The sequence below is a fragment of the Rutilus rutilus genome (genome assembly GCF_951802725.1).
Source record: "Rutilus rutilus genome assembly, chromosome: 6".
Taxonomy (NCBI): Eukaryota; Metazoa; Chordata; class Actinopteri; order Cypriniformes; family Leuciscidae; genus Rutilus; species Rutilus rutilus.
The window spans coordinates 10,137,664-10,151,783 of NC_140214.1; the positions used below are offsets into that span (position 1 = coordinate 10,137,664).

A 14,120-nucleotide genomic window follows, 5' to 3' on the forward strand; every position below is an offset into this window, starting at 1 on the left:
TCTTCAGAAAATTTGGACTAAACCGCTGAAATCACATGGATTAGTTTTACGATCTCTTTATGATTTTGAAGCGTCAAGCTTATTAGTAGTAATCTGGACGTACTACATCCGCCATTTTGTCATTATCATGTGACCTACCAGTCAGTTACATCGCTTCACTGCCATTCATAAATCCTCTCCCGTGGCCTCATGGGATGGTAAAGTGTCCATCGTATGCACACTTCAGAATCTCACCAGAAGAAGTAGGTCATCCGGGTCCTTTTTGTCTACTCTTTTACTTTGAATTCAGACATACTTCTTTTGTCACATTCAGTTTTTTGCCTATACTGTAGTAGGGAAGTGTGCCATTTCGGATGCAGTCAGAGTGTCCAAACCTTAAGGTGACACAGCAAAGATTCCCTTTCAACTTGATCAAATCTGAGAATGTGAGGCAGAAAAAATGAGTGAGATAAGTAGAGTCTAAATGAGAAATGACATGACAGTACAGTGCATAAATTATTCCCTTTCTGTGTTTTCATTGCACCGAGGTGACTGATGCTGAAAGCAAACATTTTCTCAAATTTTTAATTAAGAGACCAAAACAGAAAAAAAGAGAAGTAGGGACTAGGGAGGAGAATGAGTTGAGAGGCATGAGGTGAGATGGAAACTGAGCAAGAGAAGGAAAGAAGAGAGAGAGAGGGGGAGGTAAAGGAAATGCTTCACATTCTTTCAGTGCAGAGAAAGAGAAAGTGTGTGTGTGTGTGTGTGTGTGAGTGAGTGAGTGAGATGATTGAATGGAAAAAGGAAACGGACAGTTGGGATGAGCTGGAAAACGAGAGGAGAGATAAATAAAGGAAGAAAGTTCACATACCAGAAAGAAAGATGCCTGTGGAAAATAGGAGCAGAGGAACCATACAGGGAAGGAAAGTAAATATGATAGATGGGGTGCCCTCATGTGTCCTGCAACCTATGGAGATGACCTTTGACCTTTCTAACAGCCTGTTGACACAAAGAGGTCAGTATGTCGAGGCCTCAAGAAACTAAACAAACATCAAGCGTAGCGTCAGTTCTGGCAGGTCACGTTAGTCAAGCTCGCATCAGCTGACTCTCAGCTGATCCACGTCTACCTATAGGAATACAACGCCTATCAATGTATACATATATAAGCTCCTTCAGTATTATCAGCAGCTATCGCATTTCTCAGGAGCGAATTACCCTCCTCCATCCCCAGCTCCTCCTCTCGTCAGTCAGTATTTGGCATTCTGATCCCCCTTGAATCAGAATAAATTCTCGAATTATGTTGTACTTTAAAACCTTGAATTAATGATATCTGCAATACATTCATGTTGGTTCTGTTCTGTTTACCCTAAGGGGGGTTATCGCTGCACTCCCTGCTCTTATCCATGCTAGGCTGCATGGATGCGCAGGGAGTTCTTGCCCAGAACAGAACCATACCGCCAATCCAAACTGTATGCTAATTGTCAATCGTATTTGACGATAGTGGTCCTGACAGAAATACATTATGACGTTCACAGAACACTCTCTTACTTCTCTCTTGCTTCTCAGCGCTCATTATACTCCTCGCACTCACTCTTCTGCACTGCAACAGCTCAAAGTGGAGTAACAGCATCATTTCATCATAATTTTAGTTTTTTAAATGTCTGACTTCATTAGTGGTATGTACACACATATCTGAGAGGAGATGTTGATGTTTCAGCCGCATTTCTCTGGGGTTAAATCTCTCTCTCATCCGCTCCTCTGAGCATCAGTTTACTTGAGATTCCTTGGACGGGAGGGATGTGTGAAATGAAATATTAATGAAATGAAGGGCGTTTGGCGAATCTTTTACGCCGTCCTGTTTCTGTGCCACTGCTAATGTCGAGGGTCACCAGATCCCCCTGAGGCCCCGTAGTACACTGAGTGACATTTGAGTGGTTTTGCTGAATGTCCCGAAGCATGTTACCCCTGTACCCAACATGCTGCTGTTTACAGAAGAACATTTTGTGGTGTGTGTTTGTGTACTGGGGATGGTTGTTTTTGGTTGGATTTCAGTTTGGATTTTTCATGATTTGGTATAGCGCAAAGAGCACTACCTTTATAATAAATATCACACTTAATCACACTAATTCTATTTTCTAATAATCTACTATTTAGGATAGATGTTGGTACGCAGCAAGTCTCTTTCATTCCTGAATGAATCGCTGGAGCAAATGACTCATTCATAAACACAGTCACTTGTCGCCACCTACTGGCGAAACGAACCAGCAGAAATCTGCGAAATCTCCAGAGTACAAATGAATTAGCCAAATATTTAATAAGAATGCAATGGTTGATCGAGATGTGTAGAATTATTTTAAGTAGGCTGTTCTTCAACTTCAAGAACAGATAATGCTGCATATGGTGGAAAAATAGAGATAGGGGAAGACAGAAAAATGTAATTTGGGATTTAAAAGGAAAAGCATATAGATGGACAGAGTGAATAATAGAGATAGAGGAGGAGTAATCCAAATAAATGCAAAACAAGAAAAGGAAGGACGAGCAAAAGAGGAGTAAGGTGAAAAAAAATATGATATTTGAAGAGTGGGATGAAATCAGAAGGGGAGAAGGATTGAAAATAGGCTTTCTGTGAAAAACAAAAATTGAAATTTCATCTGTTTGCTTCTCTCCTTTGTTCCACTTAAATTTCCCTCAGGAAATTGGATAGAGAGAAATTGGGATAGAGAGAAATTTCCTAAAGAGATAAAAAAAACATGACACCAGGAAATGAAATATGCCTACACATGTAGGCTACCCACCTATTGAGATATAAAATGGAAAAAAAACACATTTTTAATTGATTTTATTGAATATTTAATTTTCATATATTGAGCAGTTTATGGTTTTAATTAATTTAAGACAAATACTAGTGCTTATGCTTATGAGGTGTTACTGTGTTACTGTTGTGTTACTATAGGCTATTACTGCCAAGGAAGACAGTAACACCACAGACAAATTAGCACAAATCCACACTTTCCTAAAATGCCATAATGATAATGATGTAATTAATACATTTTCGTAATGATGTAATTAATAAATAAAGTGTGCATATTAAATAACAAAACATATTTTTTTGCAAAAATAAATAAATAAATAAATAAATAAAATGTGGATGTTAAATAACATACTCATTCACAATATAACCACTTTATTTGTTATATTGTGTTGTATTGTTGCAATTACATCCCAGGATACTATATTGTCAATACCTGTAGGCTACATGTATGGTGGGAACATTCAGATTTTGTTAAAAAAAATTGTCCATTAAATATGTATTTTAAACAAAGGTTTACCTTTTAACAGTTTACAGATTGTTTTCATCATACAAATGCAAACACTTTATGATTTATTAGTATTTAAAGTTTATTTTTGTTGGTTGCAAAGCAGAGGGACACCACATCATCGAGAATGACCCTATAAAAACACTGAACTTCAGGCAGCAAACAAGGACAGGCTGTTTTTATCTGTGGGGAAGAGAGTAAAGAAACTGATTGTGAAAAAATTAGGGTGGGAGTCGATTTAAAAGTATATATATATTTCGATTCATTGGAAGAGTCGACTCCAAAACTTTACTCCAAAATGTTGATTCCACTCACAGAAGAGCCTGCCCTCGTCTACTAGTTGTGAGGATTTCGATTCATCCCAGTGATTCAAATCTTGTGATAACTCTTTCTGTAAGTCACATAATTACACCAGCAGGTGGCGACAAGTGAATCTTTGAATCATTCACTCAGTAGCACAAGTTGTTCAAATAAAAACTGAGTGAATTCCACTGAGCGGTACGGTACGGTACACTACAGTACGGTACGGTTCGGGTCGGTAAACCATGAATCGGCTAGCGTTTCCACTGCTAACAGTACCCTTACTTGATAGGCGTGGTGAAGTACAATTAATATTTACTTTTATTTATTAAAGAAAACAGGAAAGGTTATATTGTCAAAAAAAATAGTGTAATTTATAGTTTACACTGTTTATAAGATGTTTAAACGGGCTGTATGCGATCACAGCTGAAGAAGAGGTTGTTATCTAGCGAAATGATAGGTCATTTTCAAAAAAAATTTTTAATAATTTATAGACTTTTTACCTTCAATAGTTCGGATTGAGCTGATAGCTGACAGGGAACTACGTCATCACGTTGAAAGGTCACACCGGCGCCGGCAATACTATTTGAACTACTATTCATATTCATCAGAATGTTATTCATATACTATTCATATTCATATTCACTGAATACTATTATTACTATATATATAATAGCAAACAATACTATTTGAACTATCCTCCTACGTACGGTCGCATTGTAAACAGTGGGGCGGTACTTCTGCCGGCGCCGGCGTGACCTTTCAACGTGATTCAACGTAGTTCCCTGTCCGTTTGTTGATCAGCTCAATCCAAACTATTGAAGGTAAAAAGTCTATAAATTATATATTTTTTAAAATGACCTATCGTTTTGCTAGATAACAACCTCTTCTTCAGCTGTGATCGCGTACAGCCCGTTTAAACACTTCAAAGACTTTTGAAACTGCATTGATTTGGACTTAAAAACGATGGTAACCAATGAAGTCCATTGTTAGAAGAAAAATCCAGAAATATTTTCCTCAAAAAACATAATTTATCTCCCACTGAGGAAAGAAAGACATGGATATCTTGGATGGCATCGGGGTGAGTAAATTATTAGGAAATTTTCATTTTGGGGTGAACTAATCCTTAAAAATTGAGAAAAAAATTTGAAATCCAGTTTTAGAATAGACTCCGAAGCTTGAATCAAAGTCAAAGTCGACAGTGACTTAAAGATTACTTCTTTAATGAAAATCTGTCATCATTTACTCTCCCTCAAGTTGTTTCAAACCTGTATGAATTTCTTTCTTCTGCTGAACACAAAGGAAGATATTTTGAAGAATGTCGGTAACCAGACAGTTGATGTACTCCATTGACTATGGAAGTCAATGGGGTCTATTGACTTTCTTTTGTGTTCTGCAGAAGAAAGAAATCCATATAGGTTTGAAACAACTTGTGGGTGAGTAAATGACAGAATTTTCATTTTAAAGTGAACTATTCCTTTAAATTAAGAGTGATGTAAATGTTGTGGTACCTGAGTCTGACCTAGACATATTAGTACTCACACACAAATGCTCATGGAGATCACACTATACACACACCCACACAAAATACAGTTTTTATTTGTCTGTAAAATTAGAGCAAGACTTGCCCCGAGGAAAGATGTGGACAGATGAATGTTCCGTCTGAGACCATTTGACTAAAAGTCATGTATTCTTGCTTACCTCTCTCGGCACATAATTAAAAGGCTGTTTCTGTGCGAGTGCTACAGGGTACATTATTGTCATTCTCAGTTTATCTCCCTCTCTCCATGACGTTTTGCATTTGGCTCTGCTGCTTTTGTAAGTGCTTAAAATTTGGCAGCACCACTTCAGGGATTTTGTTCTTATACTGTAGCATCTGGAAATACTTCAGAGTTTTCAAAGATACACACACACACACAGAGAGACGAATCAGTCTATGAATCAGAGATCAGATGTTGTGTCTTTGTTCTGAGGACACTTTTGCATCACTAATGACTAGTTAACCCAGTGAAGCTGCTTTCAGGGTTCTGATACACAGGCCAGTGTCATTAAGCGATGTCATAAGCAGCTGTGCCGCAAAGACATGACGTCATGTCTCCTGCAGTCCAATCGCAGTGCACAGACAGTTACAAAAAGGGAAGGCTGGCTTTATGACAGAAACTCGACGTCCAGAGACCTTGACTTTCCGTATGACTTTCTTTCACCAAAGTCAACTGAATTAAGAAAAGAGCAGCCACTACATTCTTCATTACCCAGACAGCAACATAGTGTCGGCCCAGATCCGGCCCACATCTGGTACACACACGTACCAGACGTGGGCCGGATCTGGGCCGACATTATGTCTGGGTATTTGTCCTATTGTGTTCCTCAGAAAAAAGTCAGTCAGGTTTGGAGCAACACCAGGATGAGTAAATGATGACAGAATATCCATTTTGGTGTGACCTATTCCTTTATGTGTGATGAAGAGTTTTGTTTTACGGCTGTAAATGTAATCCTCTGGAGGTACACCCTTTCTTTTCCCCCCTCCCTTTATTAACGAGGTTTGCCTTAATTAGCAAATTGGACTGTTACCAATAATCCTGGAGGAGTGTCGTGCGCCTGAGGAGAAAAAGAGGCAGGAAGAGAGAGAGCGACTGAATTTTCAGAATTATCTTTTTGCGATGATGTAATGGTGAAATATTACAAAAAGACATTCATTAACGCAATTTTTCAGAGTCAGAAATTAATTAGGGTTTGGGGCAAAAATGTCCCTGATATTTAAAATGCATGGGGAAATGCTCTCGTGATGAACTCCTCAAAAAAAATTTATCCGTCATGTATCATTTTAATGTACACTACTTTTCAACAGTTTGGGGTCAGTAAGTTTGTTTTTTTGTTTTTTTGTTGCAAGAAAGATTAATTTTGTTTAAACAGCAAATATTTCTATTTTAAATAGAATGCTGTTCTTTTGAATTTTCTATTCACCAAAGAATCCTGAAAAAAATGTATCAAGGTTTCCACAAAATATTAAGCCGCACAACTGTTGATAACAAATGTTTCTTGAGCACCAATGATTTCTGAAGGATCATGTGACACTGAAGTAACTGAATAACAGGAATAAATTACATTTGAAAATATATTACAATAGAAAACATATTTCACAATATTGTTGTTTTGAAAAGTAGTGTTTTTTTGCCTAATGTTTATGTATGCCAAATGCAAAGTTGTAAATGTCTAGGCTTGTCTGGTTTAGTATGGGTAATTCAACAATGTATGGCATTCCAAAAATATATATACAGTGCCCCATTTTTTTTTTTACTTTCTGACGATGCAATATATGCACATAGAATCTAATTTCTGTGTCTCTCTTTGTCTGTCAGTATTTAGCGGCCCGCGGTTTTCTCAGGAGCCGGCGGATCAGTCTGTGGTGGTAGGGGAGAGAGTGGTTCTGTCCTGCGTGGTGTTTAACTACACCGGCATTGTACAGTGGACAAAAGACGGGCTCGCTCTTGGCATCGGAGAAGATCTGAGGGGTGAGAACACGCGCACACACACACACACACACACACACACCAGATCATGCGTCATGCACCTTTTTTTTAGGGGGAATGATTAGCAGTATGAGCTCTAGGTGAGATAACATGAGACCGAAGGGTGGGAAAAATTTACTTTTTATACTTTGTGATACCGTTTTGGTTGAGCTAGGGAAAATGGGTTCAAATGAACAAACCAAGCTATCTGACCGCTATTGATCGCTATTCATTTTAGTTGTATGTAATAGAGGTTCCACAAAAAAAAGGTCATACTAGTTTTGAGCGACACAACGGAGACTATATTCTTAATATAAAGCAAATGACTGATCAAATTTAGACATGTGTATTTTAAAATAGAGGAGGCACACTAATTGTATAGCAGTCTTTTTACTGCTTTAAGAAATTTTGGGGTCACTTTTAAACATAAAATGTAAAAAAAAAAAAGAGAATGACACATGACAAAAATCCATCCTTCTGTCCTTTTAAATGTCCGTGTTAAAAGAGCACATTTGGCCGTTTAGTGAAGCTGATACCTAAATGTCCAGCTTCGGTGTGGGGTCTTGCTTAATTTTAAATTTGTAGCTGCTGCTTTCAAATGGTACCTTGGTAAATTTGTTGAAGATCAAATATTCAATATATCTACTATCCATTATAGATCCACTAGATTATCAGTGGGAGCGGTTCAAACTTATATCACATAATTTACATCTCTGCGATGATTGATTGATGAAAGTCACATACTCGATGGTGATTGGCTAATTTTTTTACCAACGGATGACAAAAGTCTCTGGCTATGGATTTGCCTCCCCCTCCCCTTCTCTATCCCCTCAGACTCGCCTTAGCACAGTTTTCCGACAGATTCGGGGAAGAGCGGCGGTTGTTCCGACTTCAGTGATATTTTATGGTGTTACAATGATGAAATTACAAACAAGAATAAATTCACATTATCAGACATGAAATAAATAACTGAGAATTTTATTAACATTAAATCGTCCTTCTCCCATTTTGCACCTCATAATTTTAGGTAGGCTGTGCCTCTCCTGACAAGCCGCCACATTTCGGCTGCAATGTTTTAGACAAACACCCTTTTTACCTACATGAATTGTGCAACCCTAATCTTCAAAGATACAATGTTTTTTATTGTTGGAAATTGCACTTAAAATCCACTTGACACCGGCAAGGCATGTACCCCGCTCTCAGTTTGAATGGACATGCTACAATTCTGACACTAACCCCTGTCCATACAACAAATATGTAACATACAGGACCACACAAGTATTGCATAAAAGCAAGAGACATATTTTTTTTCTTTTATTGTCCAGACATTGCCATTTTGTTTCTTTGTCCTCTGTCTCGCCTTGCTCTCTTTCCCTTTTTTTGGACATGTTGATCTTTTGTCCGCGCTCTAATCACAGACACATACACATATAGATGTGCAAACACGCGCACAGGTTAAGTGTCTGCTTGCTGATTGGTTGAGCTAAAGGATGATGTAATCGTTGCCAATACTTTTGTCCTCCTGGTATCCAGATCGATGATGTCATAATGTGTGTGCCAGAGAGAGTGTGCAGTTAGAATGCCAATGTGTTGGAGTGCTGCCCTCTGGTGACAAACACATGTCCTACAAGCCAACACATAATCACATAATATTTGTTTTAAAATTCAAAGATCGCTGGAGCTTTCGATGCATTTACAAAGAATATGTATAGTCATTTGAGATGAATGATTATTATGGGGGGAAATACATTAAATAGGGACATTCATGCTTTCAAGACAAAATAAATATATCCAATTTTGGACTGTATATACAATCTATGCTGGGACATTTGCAGCACAGTCTTATCTGCATCTAAAACGATAAATGCATAAAACAAATATATGGCAGTTTATTGTGTTAAAGTGTAATGGTGTGTGTTTCAGCATGGCCGCGGTACCGCGTTTTACGTATCCTGGATGTTGGGCAGTATAATCTGGAGATCACGTCAGCAGACCTGACCGATGACTCGCTGTACGAGTGTCAGGCCACTGAAGCCGCTCTGAGGTCCAGAAGAGCTAAACTCACTGTTCTGAGTGAGTACATGGAATATGTTGAGAATAGGATACTACCAATTTTTTTTTTTTTTTTACAATGTACAATATGAGAAGTATGCACTTTTTTTTTGCTTGAAATTCCTATGCATTTCAGTATACACCTGCATACTGTGTGGAATACTGTATCCCACAATGCAATGCACTCAACATGACTTTCCATTTTCAGTGTGATGAATGAACCTAAATCTCTTTTGTCAAGCATTATTTGGTCGAACTGCACTTTTATACAAAACTGGATACAAAAGTCAAAGTCATATTTATTTCTGAGATTTCTGCTGAATTTTTAATGAGGTCACGTGACAACGTTGTAATACTGTTTACTGTTCTACTGTTTAAATTATTCATTGTTACATATACTTAATTTTTTATTTAAAAAAAAGTATGCAGCATACAGTATGCACAGTGCCTTATACACTAGTTTGCAGTCCGAGCCACCGATACACAGGAAGTCTCTTTCTAAAGAAAACATTCTGTTTTCTTTATTTAGCTTTTGTAGGGACACTAATAGCAGCTCAAGAGATGCTGATCTACTGCCTCGGAGCAATTTAATTATCTACATTCTCTCTCTCTCTCTCTCTGTCTCTTTTTATTTATGTGAAGCTTTTCTGCCATGATATACAATAGGTGTACATTGCCATTACACAGACATTATTGAAAAATCAAACCACTTTAGTTACATTACTACAAACACAAGTGAAACAATGCAGTAATAAACGTTCCATACATACATTACCATTCAAAGGTTTGGGGTCGGTAAGATTTTTTAAATGTTGTTGAAGGAATATTATAATATGCTGCTTAATTTTTTATTTATTTTTAAATTGTGATAATTTTTTTTAGGATTCTTTGTTGAATAGAAAGTTCAAAAGAACAGCATTTATTTACACTAGACTATAACTTTTTTCAATTTTTCAATTTAATGCATCTTTTCTGAATGAAAGTATAATTTTTTTTATACAATACTTATTGTCCAAACTTTTGGACGGCAGTGTATAAAACACAATATTAACAGAGAATAAATATATATTTTATCCAATTGGAATATCATATACATCATTATTTATAAATGTTATGTGTGCACAGTGTGTAAGTCAATTTCAGTGTATTATCTGTGTGTCTGTGTAGTCCCCCCTGAAGGTCCTGTTATCGAAGGCTCTCCAGAGGTCCTGTTGACGGCAGGAAGCTCATATAACCTCACCTGTGTGTCTCGAGGAGCAAAGCCACTGTCAACGATAGAATGGTACAAAGAAGGGATCATAGTGGAGGGAGCCCATACCAGCACTGTGAGTGAAGACACAAACAAATATGGCACGATGATCAGATACATATGAGAACATACAGTCATCTATCTATCTATCTATCTATCTATCTATCTATCTATCTATCTATCTATCTATCTATCTATCTATCTATCTATCTATCTATCTATCTATCTATCTATCTATCTATCTATCTATCTATCTATCTATCTATCTATCTATCTATCTATCTATCTATCAGGAGGTGTTAGCTGACAGGAAGCGGGTGACCACAAAGAGTTTTCTGGAGATCCAACCAGTGGACACAGACACAGGGCGAAATTTCACCTGTGTGGCCTCAAATCTTGCCGCCCCTCTGGGGAAGAGAGCCACTATCACTCTCAACGTCCATCGTAAGTGTTTGTGCTTGCATACATCTATTTTGCTGTACTAGCATATTGTATATCCACAAAAAGAACCCTGATGACCTCTCACTCTCTCTCCAGATCCTCCTACAGTCATTCTGTCAATAGAGCCTCGGTCGGTTCTAGAAGGAGAGCGAGTAACATTTACCTGCCAGGCCACTGCCAACCCTCCTATTATGGGCTATAGGTTAGTGTGTGTAGTGTGGGTGTGTATGCTGATCTCAGTGATGTGCTCTACTTGTTTTATATTTGTGATGGAGTCAGGGCCTAAAATTGACACTCGCCAAGCACCAAATGCTAAAATCTGTGTTGGTGAGTATATAAAGCGGTGTTAATCGCCAGTTGGCCGGTAATATTTTTATGACATCTGGCAATGCAATGTTGTGAGAAGATGAACGTGAACAAACGTGAACGACGCTCTGGATAGTTGAAATATTCAAGCGTAAGAAGACGTGAAAGGAAACTCAGTTCGTTTATCGCTGTGTGGGAAGTTTTCTGTGCGCATATACTGAATTGAACTCTCTTTCACATCTAAAGTGACAGCAGCCTAATATATACCTGCTGTCGTCTGTGTCCTTCATGTTAATCAAACAACAAAAGAAAGAAAAATCACTCACTGCTCTTGACTGAATACATTTGTTTATGTTTAATTTATACTTTGTAATTGTGAATTTGCACTGGTATCTATAACTTTGGTGTCATAACTACCTGTTTTTGCATAAACAGTTTCATGGCTGGTAAAAAAAATGTATATAAATATAATAAGTCATGTGGAAAAAAGTTAAGTTTAGGCCCTGGTTGGAGTGTTATTTTAGTTTCATTGAGATACTATCGTTTTTAATAATGTTTAAAAAATATATATATTTTCAGGTTTAGTTTAATTGTAGTTAATGTTTTAGTAATTTTGTTGTGTGTTTGTTATTTTTATTAGTATATAGGCAATATTTTAATATTTTGTATTTCTTTTAAATATTGAATTTATTTCAAATAATTCAAATGTTTTCATTTTAGTTTTAGTTAACTATAATAACCCTGGTGTGTTGTAGGTGGGCTAAAGGGGGTGTGATTTTGGACGGAGCAAGAGAAAGTGTGTTTGAGACGACAGCAGATCACTCATTCTTCACTGAGCCCGTGTCCTGCCTGGTCTTTAATGCAGTGGGCAGCACTAACGTCAGTATATTGGTGGACGTTCACTGTGAGTATCTGTCTACCACGTCTATTTATGGGTTTATACTAGACTGTATGTGTTTGCCAGTGCTTAGCAGTGTAAACTGTGCAAAAAAATACTTATGTTTTTATTTCAGTACATTTAAATATGATTTAAAACAAAAAATTAAAGTGTGCTTATTTTTCAGTGTGCTCTGATTTAGCATATCCATATAGAAAACACAACTTCCATATCCACACATTGGGAAATGTGTTTCTTAAAAGCAGATTGAACTTATTCTGATGCCATTGTGCATCATTTCAGTTAGGGGTATTATATTTAAGGACATTTTAGTAACTTTTATTTCATGGTTTTGTTTTTCAGTTCAAGTTAGATTTTTTGTTTGCTTTAGTGGTCCATACATATATAATTATTGTAACTTAATGTTTTTTTTTTCTTTATTGTTGTAGTTAATAACATTTTCTCTCTTGTAGTTGGTCCAATTTTGGTGGTGGAGCCGAGACCTGTAACAGTGGACGTTGACTCTGATGTTTCACTCAACTGTAAATGGTCAGGAAATCCTCCACTCACCCTCACATGGACCAAGAAGGGCTCCAGTATGGTTAGTGCACACAGGGTCCTACAGGGTGCACTCAACTTTTTTTTGGCTAATACACTGTCTGTACCATAAGCCATCACTTGTAAATAGGCACAAACAACAAAAGTGTTGTATAGATAATTCTTAACATTGTCTATCTTTCTTTATTCCACTTTTTGTTGTTTAGGTTCTCAGCAATAGTAATCAGTTATTTCTGAAGTCTGTGAATCAGGCGGATGCAGGACAGTATGTGTGTAAAGCCATCGTCCCCAGAATCGGCGTCGGCGAAACAGAGGTCACTCTTACAGTCAATGGTCAGTAACACACAAAAATACTTCATTGCAAATATTCACATGAGTGAACCTACAATTCAAAAACATTTCCACAGTTGAAAAGTGTATCATCATCTACTCACATAACGCAAGAGTCCTATGGACTTTGTTTATTATACTAGATAACATAATTTTTTTAAACTATGCTTCCACAAGACTGCTAAAATCATGAGATGACTCTCCTGTGTTGTGATGTGGTTGGCTGTCCAGGTCCTCCAATCATCTCGAGTGAGCCAGTCCAGTACGCCGTGAGAGGAGAGAAGGGGGAAATAAAGTGCTACATAGCCAGCACCCCTCCGCCGGACAAAATCGTGAGTTGGAGGAACAATGCATTATGATATTTTATATCAGGTAAAAGGAGAAACATTATGAATGAAACTTATTTGACACTTGAACAGTTGCTATATCAACATCCTAATGAAGAGAATATGTTTGTATAGTTGTCAGTAGTAGACTAGTCGACTGCAAATTTTCTGTTTAAACGGTAATGAAATGAGTTGTTGCGCACAGATTTACATTTTGAGGTAATCATTCCTCATAGTCACACAGCCTGTTTTATCAAGTTTATTAAAGTGTGAGATTTTAACCTGTGCTAGCACGCATATCCAACAAACCAGTGATTATCCCTCCACATGCCATAAAGCTGACCGCTGTATTATAGGTTACAGCACGTTATATAAAGACAGCACGTGTGGCATGCTTTGATTTACAGCAGACAACAATTTCATGCATCCCTCAGACAGTGTGCAAAAATGCATGTGAAATAAAATTATAAAGAAGTTTTCCGTAAATAAGCTTTAAAGGAGCTTTAAAGTCGAGGTGGGGCTAATTCTTCCTTTGTTAGGTGTAGGAAATTCTGGTTATGCATCACTAACATAATTTCTCTGGGCTTTCAATGTTGTTTCTTGGCACTAATGGCACAGAAATGACACACAGCAGCTTTAAGTATACATACTGCCCCTCTTAATGTGTCTCTTACTGTACTTGTTTTATTCATCCTTCTTTTATCGTCTTTACACTATACTTGATTGAATACTGAGAGAGAAAGAGAGAGCAATAACAAAGGAAGTGTGAAAAATAGAGGTCAAGAAGATATCAACTGAGACATGAAAGATGAGGTGGGCTGACGGGGAGGGGGGAGAAAAAGAGTGACGACGCTGAACAAAGTCCTGTACCTTTCA

At 37.4% G+C, this 14,120-nt stretch overlaps 1 protein-coding gene across 5 annotated transcripts in view; it reads left to right on the forward strand.

Annotated features, from left to right (window-relative positions):
• Positions 1-14,120, forward strand: part of kirrel1b (kirre like nephrin family adhesion molecule 1b) — a 42,781-nt gene that overhangs the window by 19,650 nt on the left and 9,011 nt on the right. For 4 of the 5 annotated variants that reach the window (XM_084410696.1, XM_084410699.1, XM_084410698.1 and 1 more), the window contains exons 2-10: positions 6,956-7,108; positions 9,029-9,178; positions 10,325-10,482; positions 10,700-10,850; positions 10,944-11,049; positions 11,909-12,057; positions 12,504-12,631; positions 12,795-12,921; positions 13,150-13,250. In XM_084410696.1, coding sequence (XP_084266822.1) covers positions 6,956-7,108; positions 9,029-9,178; positions 10,325-10,482; positions 10,700-10,850; positions 10,944-11,049; positions 11,909-12,057; positions 12,504-12,631; positions 12,795-12,921; positions 13,150-13,250 — 1,223 coding nt within the window. The remainder of the gene's footprint in view (positions 1-6,955; positions 7,109-9,028; positions 9,179-10,324; positions 10,483-10,699; positions 10,851-10,943; positions 11,050-11,908; positions 12,058-12,503; positions 12,632-12,794; positions 12,922-13,149; positions 13,251-14,120) is intronic. The other variant, XM_084410697.1, reaches the window with a different exon arrangement.